This window comes from Anomaloglossus baeobatrachus, chromosome 11 (assembly GCF_048569485.1).
Source record: "Anomaloglossus baeobatrachus isolate aAnoBae1 chromosome 11, aAnoBae1.hap1, whole genome shotgun sequence".
NCBI classification, from domain to species: Eukaryota; Metazoa; Chordata; class Amphibia; order Anura; family Aromobatidae; genus Anomaloglossus; species Anomaloglossus baeobatrachus.
In genome coordinates, this window is record NC_134363.1 from 28,073,268 (window position 1) to 28,097,757 (window position 24,490).

The following is a 24,490-nucleotide window of genomic DNA, read 5'->3' on the forward strand; positions in this document are numbered from 1 at the left end:
CCTTACTATTGCACCACAGTACCTCTGTATATAGGGAGGACCTCACAAAATCATGCCAGTATTACGGAAGAGCACTATACCTGAGGGATTAGTGGTCAGTGGATGTTGTCCGCGTCCTTCCCGACGGCCGTTTCGGCGAGAAGTATCTAAGTGCATAGTTTGGGACTCCATTGAAATTGTCTACACATTGGATTTCTATGAGTAGGTTGATACATGGGATATACGGGTAAATCCCCTGTCCCTGTAATAACAATTGTGATGACATTTTCCACTCGGTGGACATCTATAATAATTTTTTTAAATTGGGAGTGCGGATTTCAATGGTCTCCCCTATGTACACATGGTGATTGAGGTTTTGTGATTTTTACATGGTTGTAATATTGCAATTATTGACTGTCTTCTAATATGGTCAGTGTCTGATTGTCTGTCGTCCCACTTGTATTGTGCCGCCCTGCACCTACCCCTACTAATAAAGATCTCACTTTTTGCACTTGGATTTTGGTCGTATGGTTCTCTTCTTTTCATTACTGTGTATGGCATGCAATCCTCGCATGTTGGTTGGCTGTCTAACAGCGGTAAAACGTGGAGGTGGACTCGAGCATGGCGCTCAAGAACCCACGAACTCGGCGGACTATTGAGTGTACACTAGCGTGTTGATGCTCGACCGAGTATCGAGCATTGGTGAGCATGCTCGCTCACCACAGTGGGGACCGCAGGGATCTGTACTGGATGCAGTGGAGACCACAGGGATCTGTACAGAAATTAGTGTGAACTGCAGAGATCTGTACTGGGAGCAGTGGGGACGGCAGGGATCTGTACTGGGAACAGTGGGGATGGCAGGGATCTGTACTGGGAGCAGTGGGGATGGCAGGGATCTGTACTGGGAACAGTTGGGACGGCAGGGATCTGTACTGCGAACAGTGGGGATGGCAGGGATCTATACTGGGAGCAGTGGGGACGGCAGGGATTTGTACTGGGAACAGTGGGGACGGCAGGGATCTGTACTAGGAACAGTGGGGATGGCAGGGATCTGTACTGGGAGCAGTGGGGACGGCAGGGATCTGTACTGGGAACAGTGGGGATGGCAGGGATCTGTACTGGGAACAGTGGGGACGGCAAGGATCTGTACTGGGAACAATGGGGATGGCAGGGATCTGTACTGGGAGCAGTGGGGACGGCAGGGATCTGTACTGGGAGCAGTGTGAACCACGGGGATCTGACTGGGAGCAGTGTGAACCACGGGGATCTGTACTGGGAGCAGTGTGAACCACGGGGATCTGTACTGGGAGCAGTGTGAACCACGGGGATCTGTACTGGGAGCAGTGGGAACCACGGGGATCTGTACTGGGAGCAGTGGGAACCACGGGGATCTGTACTGGGAGCAGTGGGAACCACAGGGATCTGTACTGGGAGCAGTGGGAACCACAGGGATCTTTACTGGGAGCAGTGGGGACCACAGGGATCTGAACTTGGAGCAGTGTGGACCACAGGGATCTGAACTTGGAGCAGTGTGGACCACGGGGATCTGTACTGGGAGCAGTGGGAACCACGGGGATCTGTACTGGGAGCAGTGGGAACCACGGGGATCTGTACTGGGAGCAGTAGGAACCACAGGGATCTGTACTGGGAGCAGTGGGAACTACAGGGATCTGTACTGGGAGCAGTGGGAACCACAGGGATCTTTATAGGGAGCAGTGGGAACCACAGGGATCTGAACTTGGAGCAGTGTGGACCACAGGGATCTGTACTGGGAGCAGTGGGAACCACAGGGATCTGAACTTGGAGCAGTGTGGACCACAGGGATCTGTACTGGGAGCAGTGGGGACTGCAGGGATTTGTTCTGGGAACAGTGGGGACCACAGGGATCTGAACAGAAAGCAGTGTGAACTGCAGGGATCTGTACTGGGAGCATTGGGGACTGCAGCGATCTGTACTGGGAGCATTGGGGACTGCAGCGATCTGTACTGGGAGTATTGGGGACTGCAGCGATCTGTACTGGGAGTATTGGGGACTGCAGCGATCTGTACTGGGAGCAGTGGGGACTGCAACGATCTGTACTGGGAGCAGTGGGGACCGCAGGGGTCTGTACTGGGAGCAGTGGGGTAACGCAGGGGTCTGTAGAGTTGAGCGGATCGCTAATAATCCGGGGCCGGCGGATCTGAGTCGGGTTGTCAAAGAAGTCCGGATCTGATCCGGAATCCGGGCCCATGTAAATCAATGGGGAGTGGAATCCGGGATGAGAGCGAGAGAGAGGGAGAGAGGGAGAGGAAGAGAGAGAGAGAGTGAGAGGAAAAAAAAAAAACCCGGATCCGGATCGTGCACCCGGAATCCAGGGTCCGGGTCGGACTCGGATCTGCCGCTCAAACCGCGCGGATCCGGATTTTTTCGGATCCGGGTCCGCTCAACACTATTAATGACCTTGTGGATGGGATTGATAGTAAAGTGTCAGTCTTTGCTGACGACACCAAACTATGTAGGATATTAAAAACTGACCTTGATAGTACAATATAACAAAAAGATCTGGATAAGATGTCGGGATGGGAAGACACTTGGTAAATGAGGTTCATGAGCTCCAGTTCTGCCTCTTCCCATACTGTGTATTTTGCAACGCACCTCTGTGTACATTTCACTACCTGTCTTAAAAACCAGTTTAATGATTTCCCGCCAGTCCTGGATCCAGTCATCCCTGGAGGAATCTGGCGTCCCGTACATTCCTCAGACGCAGTGGCGTAACTAGAGTGTGATGGGCCCCGGTGCGAAAGTTGGACCTGGGCCCCCCTCCGGACGTTGGTCAGATGAATGGGCACCTGTAGCGTTTTAAATCCTGTCCTGTCTCTAATGCATAATTAAAAAAATATAAATAATTTTAAAAAAATTCTACTCATCTTGCCTCTGCTCCCACATCACCAAGTGTCCTCTGTAGCGAGCGCGGAGTGGCCTGCAGCTGACATCGGAGTGCGTGCTATAGAGCATGACAGTACTACCATGCTCTGCCCCCAGTCACGGTATGGACGTCAGCTGCCAGCCACTGTTTGCCCGGCAGCGTGTATCGCAGTGCAGGGACCTAGCGGGTCTATGTGCTGTGATGCATTTTAGCCCTCAGACGCTCATCCAGCTGAAGTAGGAGCTGGGGTCGGCTGGTCCCCTGTACCTTTGGGCCTGGTAACAATCTCTGCGTCTGTGATTGTTAGGCCCCTGCCTGCTCTCCTCACCCCAACCACCAACTATTGGCTGCTGAAGTCAGCTCACGTATTGTGAAGATAAAGCACCCTCCCAGGACATACTGCATCAAATCTACTTTAGGCCATGTGCTCACATTGCGTTTTTATGTGCAGAAAATCTACACATAAAAACGCATGTTTGGAACAAAAAAAAGCAACTGAAAAAAATGAGCATTTTTTATTGCGTTTGCGTGTTTTTTCACCTACTTCTTTTTGAGCGTTTTTTAGTCATGGCAATCATGGGGGTTCAAGCGCTGTACCCCCGCGGTCGCCAGGTCCTGGCTCTCGCTGCCAGGAGCAGTACCCGTGCCGCTCTCGGCAGTTTAACCCTCTAAATGCTGCAATCAATGTGATTGCTACATTCAGAAGGCAGGGAGAGGAATCGCTTACCCCTCTCTGGCGATCGGGTCCCTGTAGTGCAATCACAGGGATCCGATCACTGCCATGGCAACCCTGGGTCATCACCATGATGACCCCGGTTTCCTGAAGTATGGATCGCCTCACAAACCAGGGCACCTCCATCACAAGAGTTCCCTGCAACAAGGTCCCGTGGTAAAGACCACAAGGCCTAGGTGCAGGAAACCCTGGTGACATCACAAGGTGAACTGAGTTCATGGCGGCGGATCTGCAGGACTCTCCGGTGATCCGCAGGCATGAACTCGATTCACCGTGTGATATCACCAGACTTCCCAGAAGTAATGTCCTGCAGTAAAGACTGAGATAAGGAAATGGCTGCAGGGAGCCCCAGTGACGTCAAAAAAGCATATAACACACAAATATTCAACGTGGGCATTACACATGCGTTTTTTCCTGCATTTTTCACTGACTCCATTGAAGTCAATTGGTTAAAAAGCAGGAAAAAAATGCAGAAACAACTGACACACTGCTTCTATTTTCAGCAACAAAAACTGCAAAAAACAGCGTGGGCACAGCAAGTCACGATTCTCAGACTTTGCTGAGATGATTTTTCCTTGCTTTTATAGATTAAAAAAGCAAGGAAAAACGCATGAAAAAAGCCACATGTGCACAAGGGCATCTGTGTATGTAGCAGAGCAGTGCACAGTAATTTAGCTGGATTTAGATACAGGACCTGGCTGTGCGGCTTTCATCAAACTGCTGCAAACACTCCCCCCCCTCTGCTCACATTGTGCCTGATTCTGTGGGCTGGCCCCCATCACCTGATCAGCCTCACCCCCCCCCCCCCCAAATCCCAAAGTGTCCAAAGCAGCACACATTATTACATTAAGATAACATAGAACGTAAAGAAGGTCAGATGCACTTTCCTGCCACAGCCCACCCCTCTCCACATGATCGCACATCAGTAAATAAATAATCAGACGCTGTCGGTGACTGCACAGAGCGATGGAAGGGAGGCAGAGTATTTACAGCCTGCGCTGCTGCCCTCACCTGTTATATCTCCTGCAGAGGCCGGCAGCACAGTGTACAGTACTCACGTGCAGAGACTGGAGGGGGCAGAGCTCACGCTGCCCGGCCGCTGCTACTGAAAATGCAGGAACCGCTCTCACTGACAGGAGCGGCTGCTGATCTGCAGCGCGGGCCCCTAACCTGCGGGCCCGGTCGCAATCGCGACCCCTGCGACCGCGGTAGTTACGCCCCTGCTCAGACGTCTCCTCTATATGCTGATGTGTTTGTTTTCATCCCGTCCTCATGATCTCAGAGGCGACGTGTGCGAGATTTTACTCTCTCTGCCTCCGGGCCGCTAACGTCTCCAATCCCAAACACATGATAGTGAGCAGGATGTTGTGTAACCGTCTGTGAGTCACCACCGAGCAAAGTGTAACACTGCAGCAAGAGGGTGAGAGCGTCGGGGCCGGATGGATTTCACTTTTCAAAAGTCACAATAATAATGAAAGTGACCAAAAGGTTGCAAATATAAATAAATAAATAAAAGTTTTGCCATTTTCTGAGACTTTATTTTTTACTTGGTGCTGTGCAAGAATTCGGGTTTTGAGAGGCGAGCGGATATTTGTTGCTGGTATTTTTGGGGTATATATGAGTTTTTTATCACTTATTGCGCTTTTGAAGGGCGAGGCGACAAATGCGGGTAACCCTGCAGGTGACTTTTATACTTTTTTTATGTTTTTATTGTTTTCAACACTCTTTTTGATCACTTCTTTCTTTTTTTAGTCCCTATAGGAGACTTGATCATTTAACCACTTGTGCTTTATGTGGTGCCCCTGAGGCTTCAGTCGCCACAGAGGTACTGCACCTCAGCCAGAGGTGTGGTATCCCATCCCTGGTACGGAGGAGGTCATCCACCGGTATGCACACAGAACACACACAACACCTCAATTACCAGCTCTCCACCGGCTCAGGGTTAGGGCTTGGTTCCATTAATGCTATGTATAGCCAACACTGGTGATGGTACCTCCTTCCCCCTAATCCGACATGGTCTGGGGGTGGAGTCTAGTGAGTTGGGTACACGGTAGCGTCAGGCAGTGAGCTGGAAGGAGAAGTGGAGGAGTGAAGACCTGTGGCCTGGAGCTGGTACAGCTCGGCCGGGCACAGACAAAAGGAGTCCTAGAGACCACGGAAAGTGCACCATACGCCCATGACCTCGTTCCACATACAACCTTGAAGTGGAAGGACTTGGCCGCAGATCGGGGACTGGTCCTTAGACTAGGGGAGAAGAGCCAACGTGCTCTGCTAGTAAAATCAGAGGCTGAGGACCATCTAGTACCAAAGCCAACTCTGTACACGAATCTTCTGGTAGGTGACTACATAGGGCCGAGGGATAGAGCTTCAAGCCACCCGACAGGGCCCGAGGACACCGGCTCAGGGCACTGTACGCATAGGCGCGGGACAGGTGGGAAAGAAGTCAGCGCAGGAAGACGACCAGGGAAGGAGCATAAGAAAAGTGCACCAGTCTTGATCTCCGAACTATCCGGGATCAACTGTACCCCATCACAGTGAAGCCCCGGCACTCCAAATGCGGTCACTGACTAGTCGTGTTACCTTGGAGCCTGCTGCAGTGAGTAAACACCTTGAGACTGCATCTCTGTGTCGCTCCGTTATATGTCTGCGTCTCCAGCCCTACACTCCCGACATCGCCTACTATTACCCTCATTCACCTTGGGGCCCAGCTCTACCTGTGGAGAGCTGCACCATCTAAGCATCTAACTTGTCACATACCACAGGTGGCGTCACGAATAAACTGTCATCATCCCCTTCATATTAAAACGACACCTCCGGGGGCACGGAACCGGGCCTCACCACCACAACGTCCCAGAAGCAGAACCGCGGCCAAGTAACGAGTGCCCCACGGCCCTGGCGCAGGCGTGTCACTTTATACTGCAATACTTTATCATTGCGGTATATAGTAAAACAATCATGAACGCCCATGGCTGGGCATCATTGGAATACGAAAAATGGTGGTGATGGGCCTTCAGGGGGCTGCAGTGGCAACCCATTGGGTTAACAATTGTGTTCAGCTGTGGGGGGCAGTAATGGGCACCAAATTGCTGCTACTAAAGACAGATGCCGGCTGTATAATACAGCCGACACCTGCCCTGTACGTATATGTTTTGAACATTTATATCACCTATCAGGAAGGGGCTAACAATTGTATAACAGTATCTAGACATTATACTTAGTTGTACGGTGCCGGCCTTTGGTCACTGAATCAGTATCATTTCAGCACTGTATGGCAGAATGTACAATGTGAGGTCCCGCTGTTATATGGAGGCACACAGAGGGTGTAATATAGCTCTATAGTACAGGCCAGGATCATATACAGTACAGAACAAAAGTTTGGACACACCTTCTCATCTCTAGGACAAGTATTAAGAGGAGACTTTGTGCAGCAGCCCTTCATGGTAAAATAGCTGCTAGGAAACCACTGCTAAGGACAGGCAACAAGCAGAAGAGACTTGTTTGGGCTAAAGAACATAAGGAATGGACATTAGACCAGTGGAAATCTGTGCTTTGGTTTGATGAGGCCAAATTTGAGATCTTTGGATCCAACCACCGTGTCTTTGTAGAAAAGGTGAACGGATGGACTCTATATGGCTGGTTCCCACCGTAAAGCATGGGGGAGGAGGTGTGATGGTGTGGGGGTGCTTTGCTGGTGACATTGTTGGGGATTTATTCAAAATAGAAGGCATACAGAACCAGCATGGCTACCACAGCATCTTGCAGCGGCGTGCTATTCCATCCGGTTTGCGTTTAGTTGGACCATCATTTATTTTTCAACAGGACAATGACCCCAAACACACCTCCAGGCTGTGTAAGGGCTATTTGAGTAAGAAGGAGAGTGATGGGGTACTACGCCAGATGACCTGGCCTCCACAGTCACCAGATATGAACCCAATCGAGATAGTTTGGGGTGAGCTGGACCGCAGAGTGAAGGCAAAAGGGCCAACAAGTGCTAAGCATCTCTGGGAACTCCTTCAAGACTGTTGTAAAACCATTTCCGGTGACTGCCTTTTGAAGCTCATCAAGAGAATGCCAAGAGAATGCCAAGCAGTAATCAAAGCAAAAGGTGGCTACTTTGAAGAGCCTACAATATAAGACATACAGTTAGGTCCAGAAATATTTGGACAGTGACACAAGTTTTGTTATTTTAGCTGTTTACAAAAACCTGTTCAGAAATACAATTATATGTATAATATGGGCTGAAAGTGCACACTCCCAGCTGCAATATGAGAGTTTTCACATCCAAATCGGAGAAAGGGTTTAGGAATCATAGCTCTGTAATGCATAGCCTCCTCTTTTTCAAGGGACCAAAAGTAATTGGACAAGGGACTCTAAGGGCTGCAATTAACTCTGAAGGCGTCTCCCTCGTTAACCTGTAATCAATGAAGTAGTTAAAAGGTCTGGGGTTGATTACAGGTGTGTGGTTTTGCATTTGGAAGCTGTTGCTGTGACCAGACAACATGCGGTCTAAGGAACTCTCAATTGAGGTGAAGCAGAACATCGTGAGGCTGAAAAAAGAAAAAATCCATCAGAGAGATAGCAGACATGCTTGGAGTAGCAAAATCAACAGTCGGGTACATTCTGAGAAAAAAGGAATTGACTGGTGAGCTTGGGAACTCAAAAAGGCCTGGGCGTCCACGGATGACAACAGCGGTGGATGATCGCCGCATACTTTCTTTGGTGAAGAAGAACCCGTTCACAACATCAACTGAAGTCCAGAACACTCTCAGTGAAGTAGATGTATCTGTCTCTAAGTCAACAGTAAAGAGAAGACTCCATGAAAGTAAATACAAAGGGTTCACATCTAGATGCAAACCATTCATCAATTCCAAAAATAGACAGGCCAGAGTTACATTTGCTGAAAAACAGCTCATGAAGCCAGCTCAGTTCTGGAAAAGTATTCTATGGACAGATGAGACAAAGATCAACCTGTACCAGAATGATGGGAAGAAAAAAGTTTGGAGAAGAAAGGGAACGGCACATGATCCAAGGCACACCACATCCTCTGTAAAACATGGTGGAGGCAACGTGATGGCATGGGCATGCATGGCTTTCAATGGCACTAGGTCACTTGTGTTTATTGATGACATAACAGCAGACAAGAGTAGCCGGATGAATTCTGAAGTGTACCGGGATATACTTTCAGCCCAGATTCAGCCAAATGCCGCAAAGTTGATCGGACGGCGCTTCATAGTACAGATGGACAATGACCCCAAGCATACAGCCAAAGCTACCCAGGAGTTCATGAGTGCAAAAAAGTGGAACATTCTGCAATGGCCAAGTCAATCACCAGATCTTAACCCAATTGAGCATGCATTTCACTTGCTCAAATCCAGACTTAAGACGGAAAGACCCACAAACAAGCAAGACCTGAAGGCTGCGGCTGTAAAGGCCTGGCAAAGCATTAAGAAGGAGAAAACCCAGCGTTTGGTGATGTCCATGGGTTCCAGACTTAAGGCAGTGATTGCCTCCAAAGGATTCGCAACAAAATATTGAAACTAAAATTTTTTTTTTGGGTTTGGTTTATTTGTCCAATTACTTTTGACCTCCTAAAATGTGGAGTGTTTGTAAAGAAATGTGTACAATTCCTACAATTTCTATCAGATATTTTTGTTCAAACCTTCAAATTAAACGTTACAATCTGCACTTGAATTCTGTTGTAGAGGTTTCATTTCAAATCCAATGTGGTGGCATGCAGAGCCCAACTCGCCAAAATTGTGTCACTGTCCAAATATTTCTGGACCTAACTGTATTTTCAGTTGTTTCACACATTTTTGTTAAGTATTTCATTCCACATGTGTTAATTCATAGTTTTGATGGCTTCAATGTGAATATAAAGAAAACTCTTTGAATGAGAAGGTGTGTCCAAACTTTTGGTCTGTACTGTATATGTGGTGCCCCTGAGGGTCCAGTCGCCACAGAGGTACTGCACCTCAGCCATAGGTGTGGTACCCCATTCCCTGGTAAAGAGGAGCACACAGACCGTTGTACACACACACTCTTAGTATAGCTACAGTCCATCAGGCCAGGGTTAGAGCGAGATGCTCCTCAGGGAGAGGACAGTAGTACTGGAGCCAGTCTGGATGTGGGGTTAGTTAGTGGGTGGACACTTAGAACGGAGTGCAGAATGAAGGAGGAAGCGGACGGGAGAGGTCCTGAGGACTGGAGCTGGAGGAGCTCATCCTAGGACCAGGTGGAAGTAAAGGAAGAAGGGGTCCTAGAGCCACAGGAAGTGAGCGATCCACCCGTGGGCTCTCAGTGTCTCAGTGTGACCAGTGTCGAGGGACTAGGCCGCAAAGGGGACTGGCCCCTAGACTAGTGGAGAACAACCAGGCTCAGCTAGCAAAACCGGAGGCTGAGGTATCTTCATGTGCCGAAGCCACAACCACACGCAAATCCACTGAAAAGGTGATCACAGAGGGCCAGGGGATAGGGCAGAGGAGCCTCCCAAAACAGGGTCCGCGGACAAAACAGGGTCCGCGGACACCGGCTCAGGGCACCGTGTGTGAGACGCGGGGCAGGAGGGCGAAGCCAGCGCAGGAAGACGACCAGGAAAGGGACAAAGAAAGAAACACCGGTTTGTGCCTCAGAATTACCTGGGGATCGGCTGGATCCTATCACCGCCAGACTCAGTACTCCAAGGGCAGCATTTGACCGTTTGGCCGTGATAATCTGGATCTGACAGCTGTGAGTAAAGAACTTGTGAGTGACTGCATCCCGCTGTGTCCTAGACTCATTGTCTGCGCCAGCCCCGCGCTAATTCAAACATCCCACTGGCTGAAAACTACCTACAATTGCCCACCTGTGGGGAGCTGTACCATCTCAGCTGCGTCACCATCTGCCCCAACGGTCCCATCTAAGTAGCGTCAGCCATATTTGGCTGAACACCACAGGCGGCATCACAAAGTATCATCCCCTGTAAATATACAGTATATGCCCCATTTAAACAACATCGCCAGGGTCACTGAGTCGGGCCCTGTCGCCGTGACCTCCCTAAGAACAGAACTGGCCCAATTCCACGTGTCCCCCCCCAAAAAATAAATAAATAAAAAAAAACTTTTATATATATATATATATATATATATATATATATACATATATATATATATATATATATATATATATATATAAAAAAGGTTTTTTTTATTTATTTATTTTTTTGGGGGGGACACGTGGAATTGGGCCAGTTCTGTTCTTATATTATATATATATAAATCGTTATTTACATACTTTTTGTAAAACATATGTTAGTGTTTCAATATATTATTATTATTATATTTTATATAAATATTTGAGTATGGTACATTGCTACTATTTATTATTAATAACAAACAATATTTTTATTTTATTGTATGTAACTATTTTAAAATAATAATAATAATTATTATTATTACTATTCTTAATTATTATATTTTATTCAAATATTTTATTATTTGAATATTTTATTTAATTACACACTATTAATTAATTATTTTATATTTAAAAAATGGCATGTAAATATTTTATGGTTTAAATATAGTATTATATTTTTATTATTATTATTCATAATAAAAAAAAATATTCCAATATATTATAATTTAAATATGTAAATTAATGAATCATATTATTATTTATTATATTATATTTAAAAATTGTTTGTAAATATTATATGGTTAAAATATATTTTAATATATTATTATTATTATTAATAATAATAATTTAATTTATAATTTAAATATTTAATTAATTAATAACATATTATATTGTATTTAAAAAATATATCTAAATATTTGATGGTTTAAATATATTTTTATTATATTTTATTATTATTATTCATAATAATTATATTTTATTCGAATATATAATAATTTAAATATTTTAATTAATTAATCATATTATTAATTATTATATTATATTTAAAAATGGTATGTAAATATATGGTTAAAATATATTTTAATATTTTAATATATTATTAATAATTTATGTAAATATTTAATTTATAATTTAAATATTGTATTAATTAATAACATATTATATTGTATTTAAAAATATATATTTAAATATTTCATGGTTTAAATATATTTTTTATTATATTTTATTATTTTATTATTATTATTAATATTAATTATAATTTATAGTAATATTGTATTATTAATTAAATATTATTTATTATTAATAATTATTATTAGATTATATTTAAAAAATGTCTTTAAATATTTTATTTATTATTTATTATTATTATTTGTGTTTGTTTATTTTTTGGAATGAAATAGTAAGTAGATAAATATATCTGTATGTAGAGCTGCAGGTCAGGTCCCTGGGTGCCGTGCACTGTGCATTGTAGGCCGGGGCAGCTTCCCAGTGTCCCCACGTGCTATCCTCTGTGTACCTCGTGCAGGGGGCTTTACCAGCTGTGATGCTCCCAGGATGTCCATATAAGGCGTGTGACATCACGGCTGGGATTCCCTCCCCCTGAGTGTGAGTCACGAGCCTTGTGCGGGAAGTCCTGCAATCTGCGCTCACTCCTCACACACAAAGAGCCGGGAAGCGGCAGCTGCAGCAGCGCCAGGTGAGTGCCCTCCGCTCCTAGTGGGGGTCCCCTCAGCTCCCAACGTGTCCCCTCAGCTCCTAGTGGGGCTCCATGTGCGCCATCCTTATAGACTTAGTACGGAGTTAACCCTGTCTGTGCTGATGTATGATACATATGTTTTATAAGGTCAGGGTTGGCAATGTGAGGAAAGGAAGGACTGCTGAGGCTTGTAGTCCTTCAAGCTCCAGGATTATCTGCGGAGTTTTGTAGTGACTTTTACCTTTTATTGCTTTAGCTTGTTTACTACTTTGTAGACTCTGCTGGGACTTGTAGTCCGTCTTGATCCCTGTGTTTGGTGTCTGATTTGCCTGTGTGTTCATGGTGGTGGCCGCATGGGCAGAAGTATTGGAAAACACAATGCTAAGGCACGTGTGGTGACCTCACAGGCAGAAAGGATCGGGGCACCATAACAGGTTTCCTAGAAACAGAAAAAACCGTCTGTGCTGTTGTGTCTCGGGGGAGGGGGGTATCACTACTGGACTTGAAAGACCAGTGGTCATCTCCATTGTATGTAAAGATTGAGCTCACAGCCAGACCTTCAGGCCAGGTGGGATGTGACCTACTCACCCCTGACTGTTGATGGCTGGTGTAACGGGATTTACCAGTATTGGGAGCATCATGTGAAATTGACCCAAGGTCACAATCTCCTCTTTGGCGCCACTTGGAGCGGTCATTTCACAGGTGGCGCCACTTGGAGCGGTCATTTCACAGGTGGTGTCACTTGGAGCGGTCATTTCGCAGGGGGTGCCACTTGGAGCGGTCATTTCGCAGGGGGTGCCACTTGGAGCGGTCATTTCGCAGGGGGTGCCACTTGGAGCGGTCATTTCGCAGGGGGTGCCACTTGGAGCGGTCATTTCGCAGGGGGTGCCACTTGGAGCGGTCATTTCGCAGGGGGTGTCACTTGGAGCGGCCATTTCGCAGGGGGTGTCACTTGGAGCGGTCATTTCGCAGGGGGTGCCACTTGGAGCGGTCATTTCGCAGGTGGTGCCACTTGGAGCGGTCATTTCGCAGGTGGTGCCACTTGGAGCGGTCATTTCGCAGGGGGTGCCACTTGGAGCGGTCATTTCGCAGGGGGTGCCACTTGGAGCGGTCATTTCGCAGGGGGTGCCACTTGGAGCGGTCATTTCGCAGGGGGTGCCACTTGGAGCGGTCATTTCGCAGGGGGTGCCACTTGGAGCGGTCATTTCACAGGTGGTGTCACTTGGAGCGGTCATTTCGCAGGTGGTGCCACTTGGAGCGGTCATTTCGCAGGGGCTGCCACATGGGGCAGTCATTTCACAAGGGGTGCCACAGTCAAACTTTATGTTTTCTTCCCTTCTTCTTGAGGTCCATTTTGCTTCTTAAAGGTGGTGTCCAGTACTTCCCTCGGGATATGTCATCAATATCAGATTGGAGGGGGTTCTACATGCAGAACCCCCACCAGCTGCTAGAAGTAGTGTACAACACTGGAGCGACATCCCTCAAATCCGTCCACCGTTCTCTATACTGCAGCTTGGCTCCTGTTCACATCTATAACAGCTAAACTGCAGTCCTGGAGACCGGCCACTACATAGTATTTAAAGCTTTGCTTCGCCGGCTCTTTACACTGTTTACGGCCAGTGAAGCTAGTAATAGCTGATTAGTGGCATATCTGAAGGATACATCTTTAATATCTCCATCCTGGACATCCCCTTTAAGGTGGTTTAACACAATAGATAGATACCTGCCATTTCTGACTGACCTAAAATGTATATGGAATTCATAACTCCTATAAAGATTGGTCATGTTGACTATCGGACATGCCTGATCCTGTTATTCTCAAGGGAGATAAGGTGCTTACTCTTCTCTCCCCATTAGTATGATCAGCCAAACCCAAGAGTATGCAAAGGATGGAAGCAGTCACCTTACAAGAGTTTAGTCCAACTAATGCCTACTTTATGTATATGGAAACCTTTTCGTCACTGCCAAGCACCTCTGGCGGCAACCTATCCCCGGCGACTTATCTTAAATTTCAATTGTGATCTTTCTCTTATTCCCATTTAGGAGGCCCCCATATACATTGGATGACCAATGGGTCAGCTGTACATATATAGTCCCTCCTTATGTGTCCTTTTCTCTTGTGGTCCACTTTGCCTATCACTAGTGTAGCACCCAGTATGGGGCTGCAGTTTTGACCAGCAGGATAGTTGCAACCCCCCCCCCCCTCCCCACCACCACCTCCCGGGCCTTTACGGTAGAAGCACTCTGGATATATTTTGTCCCAATCAAGGTTTCGCCCATTTTGGCTTTGTCTAGGGAATCTGGAGTAATGACTTTTGATGCCTTTGTGTGTGGACCAATGGATAAATATTTTGCCTTCATGTTAGCATTTTTGGATCTAGAACGATCCATGAGAATGTAGGTCGCTTGAAACGCGTAGGTCAAGTGTTTCACATTTCTTACGCCATTATTTTTAGTATCGCTTGAAACGCGCCGGCCAAGTTTTTCACATTTTTACCCTATTTTAACATCAATGTTTTAAATCCATTAATCGTTTTCTACAGGAGCTGGATATCCTTTTCTCCCATGATCCATGAGAGCCACTCCTGGCACCACGCTGTGCTGGGTGTGATTTCCTGTTCGTTCACAGGTGCTGCATTTCATCATCCTGTTTATTTTGTCATCATGCAGTAGTATTGGGGGGTGGAGTGCGGTATTTTACTCACTTTCTATTTGGGTTCGGGAAAGTCCCAGTGTCATGTAATTAACCGTAGATTGGGAACCTCATTGTTGCAGGGATTTCCACCAAAAAATGGGGTTTTCCCATAAACGCAGCTTGTCACCTATTCACATGATCGGTTGTCTCGAGTCTTTTGGATGTTAACCGAGCGTGCTACATTCAAATTCTGGGATCTGATGGAAATGGACAAGTCCGGTGGGACCCCCCTATTCGGTGTACATAGATGACAAGTTGTGATCATGGCAAAAACCGTAAGGCGCATTCAGCAGCAATGGGGACCACCTTGTAGGCTGAGGATACAGTAGATGAATGTAGAGTTGGTCGTGCAGTGCTCTAGTGGACTTGAGGGTGACTGAAGGTTGTAGGTTTCTCGGAAGAGGTGGGTCTTCAGGTTCCTTCTAAAGGTTTCCATGGTAGGTGAGAGTCTGATGTTGTAGTAGAGGGTTCCAGAGTATGGGGGAGGCACAGGAGAAATCTTGTATATGATTGTGTGAAGAGCCTGACAGGTTGGGGCAGAATCGTGCAGGAAGAGAGGACCCTGACTGCGAGAGCTCAGTCTACACTGGATGGGTGAGGATACATTAGATGATGGAAATGGTCGTGCAGTGGTATAGTGAACTGAGGGTTACTGTAGGTTGTAGGCTTGTCGGAAGAGATAGGTCTTCAGGTTCCTTCTAAAGATTTCCATGGTAGGTGAGAGTCTCTGTTGGGGCAGAGAGTCGTGCAGGAAGAGAAGATCCAGACCATGAGGGCTCACAGTCTACAAGGAATGGGTGAGGATACAGTTGGTGAAGGTAGAGATGGTCGTGCAGTGGTCTAGTGGACTTAGGGTTAGTGCAGGTTGTTAACTTGTCAGAAGAGATAGGTTTTCAGGTTCCTTCTGAAGGTTTCCATGGTAGGTGAGTCTGATGTGTTGGGGTAGAGCGTCGTGCAGGAAGAGAGGACCCTGGCCGCGAGAGCTCAGTCTACAAGGGATGGGTGAGGATACAGTAGGTGAGGGTGGAGATAGTTGTGCAGTGGTCTAATGGACTGAGGGTTACTGTAGGTTGTAGGCTTGTCAAGAGATAGGTCTTCAGGTTCCTTCTGAAGGATTCCATGGTAGGGGAGTCTAATATATTGTGGTAGAAGGTTCAAGAGTATGGGGATGTGTGGAAGAAATTTTGTATGAGATTGTGGGAAGAGGAGATGATAGGTGAGTAGAGAAGGAGATCTTGTGAGGATCAGAGGTTGCATGTAGGTAAGTACCGGGAGACTAGGTCACAGATGTATGGAGAAAACAGGTTGTGGATGGCTTTGTGGGTCACGGTTAGGGTTTGAAAAGCGTATTTGGGCAATGGGAAGCCAGTGAAGGGATTGGCAGACTGGAGAGGCTGGGGAATAGCGAGGAGAGGTGGGATTAGTCGTCGAGCAGCAGAGTTTAGGATAGATTGTAGGGGTGTTAGAAGGGAAGCCAGAGTAGAATCAAGGAAATAGTAAGTGCACCACTTTCTTGATGGATCCACAGACCAGGGATGGATGGGTGGCTGGCGTCCACAATTGTATTACAAAACAAAGCCTTTGAGGGAGGACATTTCTGCCCGAAACGCATAAAGTGGGTTTAAGACTTCCTAATGTTTCAATGAATTTGGATAATTTTTTTAGAATAGGTCATGGGATTTTTCCTTCCTTCCTTCCTTTGTTTTGTAACACAATGCAGGAGGTTGCAGTAGTTGAAGTGGGAGATGATGAGGGCATGCCCTAGTGTTTTTGCAGAAGCTTGCGGATCCGGGAAATATTTTTGCGTTGAAGTCGCCAGGAGGTAGAAAGGGCTTGGAAATGTGACTTGATGGTGAGAGCAGAAGGGTTACCCCATGGCAGCGAGCATGCAGGACTGGGGAGAGTGAGCAGCCATTGACTGATGGATAAGTCTCGGGGGGGAGGTGTTGCGTGAGTTGGGGGAAACAGTGTGGTGTGTGTGGTGTGTGTGGTGTGTGTGGTGTGTGTGGTGTGTGTGGTGACTAGATGGGAATAAGACTGGGTTTACCCGTGCCTAATGTATCCAAAGCAAATCCAGTGGTGCATTCACACCTGTTACATCAAACTGAGGATTTTGTGTTATATGGAGGAATTGCTATTTATGCGATTGCTCTGCCATCCCTTCCTCCATACTGGATTTGCATTGCGATAGCAATTAGTGATGCACTTTGGAAATTCAGCTTTAGTTTCCTTCCTGCTCGGCAGGTTCCCTCCCCCCTCGGTACGTGATATCACCTCGTCTCGCCCGATGTAATAGTCACTTCCCCGTATAAAACACTTGTTCCATCTTCTCCATAATAATAGATCACTGGTGAGATCTACGCGGAAAGTTCAGGGTTTATTTCATCACTTTGCTCTCCATCTGAATATCATTCTGTTATCAGCCATTTCATCTGCAGAATGTTCTGTTCTCAACACTGTTAAATGGTAATACAGACCTCGGCGGCTTTGGAGCCTTGCGATGCACCCCCTTTTGTCGGCAGCTTTGGAGCCTTGCGACGCACCCCCTTTTGTTGGCGGCTTTGGAGCCTTGCGACGCACCCCCTTTTGTCGGCGGCTTTGGAGCCTTGCGACGCACCCCCTTTTGTCGGCGGCTTTGGAGCCTTGCGACGCACCCCCTTTTGTCGGCGGCTTTGGAGCCTTGCGACGCACCCCCTTTTGTTGGCGGCTTTGGAGCCTTGCGACGCACCCCCTTTTGTCGGCGGCTTTGGAGCCTTGCGACGCACCCCCTTTTGTCGGCGGCTTTGGAGCCTTGCGACGCACCCCCTTTTGTCGGCGGCTTTGGAGCCTTGCGACGCACCCCCTTTTGTCGGCGGCTTTGGAGCCTTGCGACGCACCCCCTTTTGTCAGCGGCTTTGGAGCCTTGCGACGCACCCCCTTTTGTCAGCGGCTTTGGAGCCTTGCGACGCACCCCCTTTGTCGGCGGCGCCTAGGACATGACACCACATGTAGTAATTTGTGTGGTTTCTGCCGTTTCTAGTACTGCTACAGACGTGACGTCTGCAGAGTTATGTGGAAATATGGAAGGAGTCGTCCTGTTCGGCACAATCCATACACTACCTCGTCTAACCCCGCTCATCCCGCTCCGGTCACTCTCTAAGTGTCCTCATCATCCCGGTGTAAACACAGCGCGGGCCTCAGTGACACCGGCTGCACACAGCTGGCATTGGCCGCTGTCGTCACCTCATTTTCACCAGGGTATCGTTTGTTTGCACGTCCGGAGTGTAAACTTTTATGATCAAACCACTTCCTGTAAAAACATAATAATCAGCAATAACAGTCACTGTTCTCTTTATTGGCCTTTGCTGTATCACAACAAGTCATTGTCTGACAACTTCTGGGCATGAAATGTGGCAGGTGCACTTCAAATAGGGGTATAAACACGATTGCGCGAGCAACGGATAAACCCTTGTCGGTTGTCTGATTTTGAAATAGTCTGGTTGCTATGGTCATAGCCCCTTAACAACCAGGCTCTTTTGGGTTGTCAAGTGGCACAAGCTTAGCAACCAGGTTCTACTGCAAAGTATATGGGGCTTTGGTCGGGCGCTATCACTTATTGCCAGATTTAAAGTATTTGAGATATAGGATAATTCCTTTTAACTTTTTTTTTTTTTTATCGTGAACACCAGGGCCCATAGTTTAGTATCATTTTTTTGTAGATATTGGTATATTTTCTCATGTTGAGGTACTTATGTAGCCGTAAATAAAAAATCCTGCCATTATTTTTTTTTTTTTGGGGAGATGGGATAAAGAGGCAGTAGGCCTTATTCATCAGAGTAAAACAGACTGTTGCCCGTAGCAACCAATCACAGCTTGGCTTTCATTTTTTAACTGCTCTGAAAAAATGAAAGATGCTTTGTGATTGGCTCCCATGGGAAATACAGTATTGCTAAATATTCTATTTAAGAATATTATATACATATAGACATACTGTTTGTATGTCTAACAAATTATTTATTCTATATTTATAATTATTTTTAGAAATATAGATTTCTTTAAAAAAATAAAATTACGGTATATAATGCAAATTATATAAATATTTAATTTTTATTTATTTTATTAGTGTGTTTTGTTTTTTTTTGTATTTAGAGAAATACATAATTTTTTTCAAAAAAAAGTTATATAATTTTCCAAAATATTTTTTATTTAAAAAAAAAAAAAAAAAAAAAAAAAAATATATATATATATATATATATATATATATATATATATATATATATATATATATATATATATTATATATATCTCAAATTATTCTAATTAATAAATTAAAAAAAGGTGCATGTATGTTTTATAAATGTATTATACATTTTATTACACAATTTCATTTATTTTTAGAAATATATATTGTAAAACGGGGTTTTGACAGTTGTTTTCCACTTTAAGTCCCATGCTGGGGTCACACTCATTTATAAGGCTTACACCAGTCAGTGCTGAACAGGAAAGGATTAAAATATATTAATTTTTTTTTTTTCCCCTTTGCACTGGAAATGTGGGGACTTTTCTTCCTAATGCCAGTTACACATTACACAGCCTTCCCCAGTAATCTACCCCTTCTAGTCATACTGAGAATGAAAGTAAGAACCTACGAATGTCCAATCGACAGTCAGCAGTGAACATCCATAGAGAGCAGAGGCTTCAACAGATCTGGTATTGCCGCAGCTATGGCTTCTGGCTGATATGGTGGGGGGGGTCGGTCGCTGGTGTACATTGAAATCACTTTGCGTCTCTATACCAACACGTTCTATCTAAATCTGGTGATGTTTATTCCCTCCAACCCGCCATGCAGATCGTAAGTGAGCATCCTTTAACGTTTCGATGTCTGTTTCTCTAGGAGAGGATACTGGACGAGCAATGTATGAAGAAGTCAAACTTGGGGCGTCTTACGTCGTAAGACTGCTGAACCGACACCAAAAACTGGATGATGACCAGGTCAAGCGGTTTACCGAAACCTTGACCTCAATCCTTTGCGAGAAGTTTGAAGGACACTGGTATCCCGATAACCCGCAGAAAGGCCAGGCCTACAGGTAAGAACGTATATCGGTGGATCTGCCTACTCTCCCCTGATATCTAGAATATAATTGTTTAAAATGCTACGGACCACAGGATAGGTGCTAACTGATTGTCCAGGGGTGTCCTACCATTTGGAAACCCTCTCATGTGAGTGTTTTGAAGGAAACTGCTGATGTTAAACATCTACAGGCTGCAGTTTGATGATGTGATATAACTTGAGGAAATATTTCAATATCTGAACATTATCTATTTATCTTCTGATCCCAGGTGTATCCGGATAGAGCACAGTCTGGTGGTGGATGACTCTGTATTACTGGCCTGCATTCGGAGCGGACTGCGCTGCTCACAGTTGGCTTTTCCTAGAAACATGTCTATTTGGATTGATCCTCAAGAAGTGAGCTGCCGGTAAGTATTTGGAACAAAATAATCATATTAGTCAATCAATCTAGAATCTGATTATCAGATACTTGTCCAATGAAATATATTCGAGCAAAGAACTAATTAAGAATCCAAGTCTTAGCTTGATTTTCTCCAAAGAACGCCCTGTCTGGGGCACATTTGGATATTCCCCAACTCCTTTGAGGTTCGTCTTCCAAAAACAAAACCCCAGAGATTTTCACACTGAATTTCCTTCTGTTCTCAGGTTGGGCGACAGCTGTGTTCCCTTCATAGTTAAGGCTCCAGAAGAACCCAAGAAGACGACTGTAGAGAAACCAGAACAAGACACCTCAGACTATCACTCCGATGGCTCAGACATTAGCGGATCTCCTTCAGAAAGCTCCAGTGAGGATGAAGAAAGTGGCAGGAGGAAAAAGAAATCTGCTGCGGTTCATACTCAGAAAATGGTAAGTCTGAGGAAGGAGGGAAAAGACTGAGTAAGGTCTGGGCAATGTCTCTTGGTGCGCGGAGTAGCGTTGAACCAATTATTTTGCCATGACTATGGTCCGGTGACCTTGGTGAACCACTTCTACCAGCCGGCATCTTCGGCTACTCTTGTCATTAGCCAGCCCGATGCAGGGCCGTGTGAATGTCACTGCATTGTTGACGACGTGCCAGTCTGATTTAGTGAAGAGTCACCATGGATGATGTAAAGCAAGATGATGCAGGAAATCGGTTCATAGGGTTTACAGTCTAGTGGCCACTGAAGACTGTACTGATTGAGCTTTTGGACCATGGTCCTGGAAAACATTGTGCTAGCTTCTAACATTGTTGAAATGTTCAGCCTGGCCATCAAACTTTGTGGTTAATGGGAGCCATTTGGGGGCAAATCTACCATGGTGGTCCACTTTGGTCAATACCGTTGTGAGCCTTTCTCCGTGATGTCCACATGTCCCAATAGGATGGGACTTGTAAAGTTTAACTTGGTGCAGGTGTCCTTATTATAGAGTTAATGGCTACCTAACTCCATGTTGACCTAGTAGAAGGTATTGAGGAGGCATTGTTATTACCAGATAAGAGAAGACATCGTTAGTCACGCTCGAGTCAGACTGTCTGTTACATCATGCAGGACTCTGGACGCTGTGTGTTGTCTGAGTCATCAGCTCCAATCTTTCATTTCCTGTTCCCGTTGATCCTCAAGGAACAATTCAGCTAAAATCCCAAAAATCTTGAGTCATGTATGAAAATGTGATTGAGTAATTATTTAGAATTGTGTGTGAATGTACCATGAAATAACTGATTACTTCTTTCTCCGACAGGGTGCTCAGTATTACTACAACCCAACTCCATCCTCCACCGTCTTCTACCAATACCCTGGCAGCTTTGTTCCGACCTATCAACCCATGACCTTGTACTACCTGGTCCCAAAATACTATCACAACATTCGATCCCGGGCACCATTCAGGAAATATAAAACCAAAAACTCAACACCTGCCACCAAACCTTGAAATTGGAATTTTATTTTTTTTTTTATCCTTTGACCTCTGGAAAAACATTTCAACCTCAACTACTTGAACTAAACTTTTGGTAACTAATTGGAGTCTTCTGTAGCAAGATGTGATACTTTGTTTTATGGTGTGGACCTTCTCGAGCAGCTATGGCGTGTGGCCCAAGTTTTTTTTTTTTTTTTTTTTTTTTTTTTATGGGAACACTCAGGATAAAAGCTATGCCTAAGCCATGTTCACATTCCTGACGACGAGGACCTGGCTCTGTGATATGGCTACTTAATGACCCAAAGCCCACCACCACGAAGGTTCATCCTTGGCATCACAAGCTGATAGGCAAGCACAATGAAGATACCTCAAACGTGTAAGATCTCAACTAACTCATCTCTGGTGGTCACTAGGTAGCCAATACACCAGTTAATCTGTAGGCATTGTACCTAGGAGTTTCAGTCAGTACCTAATTTTTTATTTGTTTTTATCCTCTGAGATCAATGAAGCTTTTATGTTTTTAATCTCCAAAAAGACCCTCAAATATATTTTCTATATGGGTGGCCGACAAGCGATTCAAACTACCCTGGTTCAGAGTCCAGATTGGTTCAACATGGCACCCAGACCAGGACATTGTTTCAAGGATTTATTAATCCTCGGACCAACACCCTGGGCGCCTCTACCACTGATCGTGAACGTTGCCCTGATCTGGCGACCACTGAGGACCAAGCTGGACACCGGACTTGAGTAGATTGATTCTTTTGCTCGTTGCTGCTGACCATGTTCTACAGACTATAGAAGTGTTCACTGCAAGGAAATTTCCACTTGGTACTTCCCTTCAGAGTTCAGTTAAAGGGTTATTCCTAACTCTATGGGTGGATTTTTATCAAATTGTGCTTCTACGAACAAGCACTTTTGCATTTTACGGCTTATCAATATCTGTATCAGTTCCTAAGATGGACAGTTTTGTTTACAGCTTGTTTCCTAGGCGACCGACCACTACTGCTGTCCAGTTTATGAGCACTATGCTGAGCCTGGCCGGGATTAGAAAGAAATGGCGCATTCCAGCTTCAAAACAGTGGCTTAATAGAAAAGAGCACTGCGTATGTAGTCGTGGTCTGTTGCCAAGGCAACAAGCTGTAAACAAAATAAGTGTTATCTGATATCTGGCTGAAAATTTTAGTAGTAAATTTTTAAAATGGTTTGTATTTACAGTTGTGTTATGCCACATACTGTCACCGCAACAATCAGGCTGGACCTGCGTATGATCGATCGAGAACCTTTTTTCAGACAAGGCACGAAACCAAAAAGTTGTGCGACATATACAGGGTGGTCAAAGTAGGTGGACAGTATGTGTATAGGGTTATCAAACATGGTGTAAAGTGAAACTGACTCATTTGCCCTTAGCAACCAATCAGATCCCACTTTTCATTTTACACAGACTCTTTGGAAAATGAAAGGTGGAATCTGATTGGTTGCTTAGCGCAACTGAGTCAGTTTGACAGAGAAATCTCCCCCCAAATCTGTTTTCTTTTCAGATAACCCATAATGCCAAATAGTTTTAAATACAGATCAAAGAAAAAAAGATTTTAAGAGTATTGGAGATCTCAAAATGCTGAAACCGTTAGCGCAAATTGGGTTGTAACATTTGGTGCTCACGCCCCAAAGAGACCATTTACCGCATTCATGACCTATTCGATGCCACTGGCTCAATCCTTAATGCTCCAAAAACCGGTCGACCCAAAACAGCCTGTACCGAAAATAATAAACCACTTGTCGCTGAAACATTTATTCAGAGTCCAAAAAAGTCCCCAGAAGAGTTTCTTTAGAATTGGGAATTTCACGAGCTTCTATCTTGGGTGGAAAGCTTATCATCCACGTCTAATTCATGGTTTATTGGAGGATGATGTAGACAGGTGGCAGCAATTTAGTGAGGTTATGATTTACGAAATTGAAGAAAATCCAGTTATTTTAGATAACAGTATGTGGAGCGATGAAGCTTCTTTCAAATTATCCGGCCATATTAACAAATAATTGTATTTACTGGTATATTGAGAACATGCATTTAACATTAGATTATATTATAAAAAAAAAAGTCCCAAGCGAGTCGGACATGTGCGACCAAAAATCCCCCCCCCCCCCCAATACGATAAGGTTGTATTATGTAGGGTTCGGTCCCATCAGCACTGATTCTGTACTAGGTAAACTCCAATCTAGATGGGGAGGGGAAAAAAAGCTGCTGTAGTGTTACAAAAACACTGGAGATTTGCAGTTCTGGTGTTTTTGGAAACTTTTAATGACTGGTATCAAAACTGCCCTTGTCCTCTTATTTTAATATATATAGTTTTATTCTATTATATATTTTACAATATATTATATTTTACAATATATTATATTATACAATATATTATATTATATTATATATTATATTATATATTATACAATATATTTTATTAAATTATACAATATATATTATAAATTATACAATATATGTATATATGTATGATTTATTAATATATATAATTTAAGAGATAGATAGATATATATCTATCTATCTATGTAATATATATATATATATATGTATATGTATAATTTAATATAATATATTGTATAATTTATTAAAATATATATATATATATAATATATATATATATATATATATATATAT

The 24,490-nt window shown here is 44.7% G+C and overlaps 1 protein-coding gene across 1 annotated transcript; it reads left to right on the forward strand.

Moving 5' to 3' along the window:
- The first annotated feature begins 12,178 nt into the window (after window positions 1–12,178).
- On the forward strand, window positions 12,179–24,258 carry LOC142257258 (protein BTG3-like). Its single transcript, XM_075329417.1, has 5 exons — window positions 12,179–12,204; window positions 19,773–19,965; window positions 20,219–20,356; window positions 20,595–20,796; window positions 21,649–24,258. Exons 2-5 carry the CDS (start codon window positions 19,793–19,795, stop codon window positions 21,835–21,837), a joined length of 702 nt encoding a protein of 233 aa, XP_075185532.1. The 5' UTR covers window positions 12,179–12,204; window positions 19,773–19,792; the 3' UTR covers window positions 21,838–24,258.
- Window positions 24,259–24,490: the final 232 nt, after the last annotated feature.

What these genes read in the sequence shown, in the direction of transcription:
- LOC142257258 (XM_075329417.1), top strand. Translation starts at nt 19,793, where the DNA reads ATGTATGAAGAAGTCAAACTTGGGGCGTCTTACGTCGTAAGACTGCTG. An exon ending in CAGAAAGGCCAGGCCTACAG is followed by an intron (nt 19,966 to 20,218) that starts GTAAGAACGTAT and finishes TTCTGATCCCAG; the next exon opens with GTGTATCCGGATAGAGCACA. An exon ending in CCTCAAGAAGTGAGCTGCCG is followed by an intron (nt 20,357 to 20,594) that starts GTAAGTATTTGG and finishes TTCTGTTCTCAG; the next exon opens with GTTGGGCGACAGCTGTGTTC.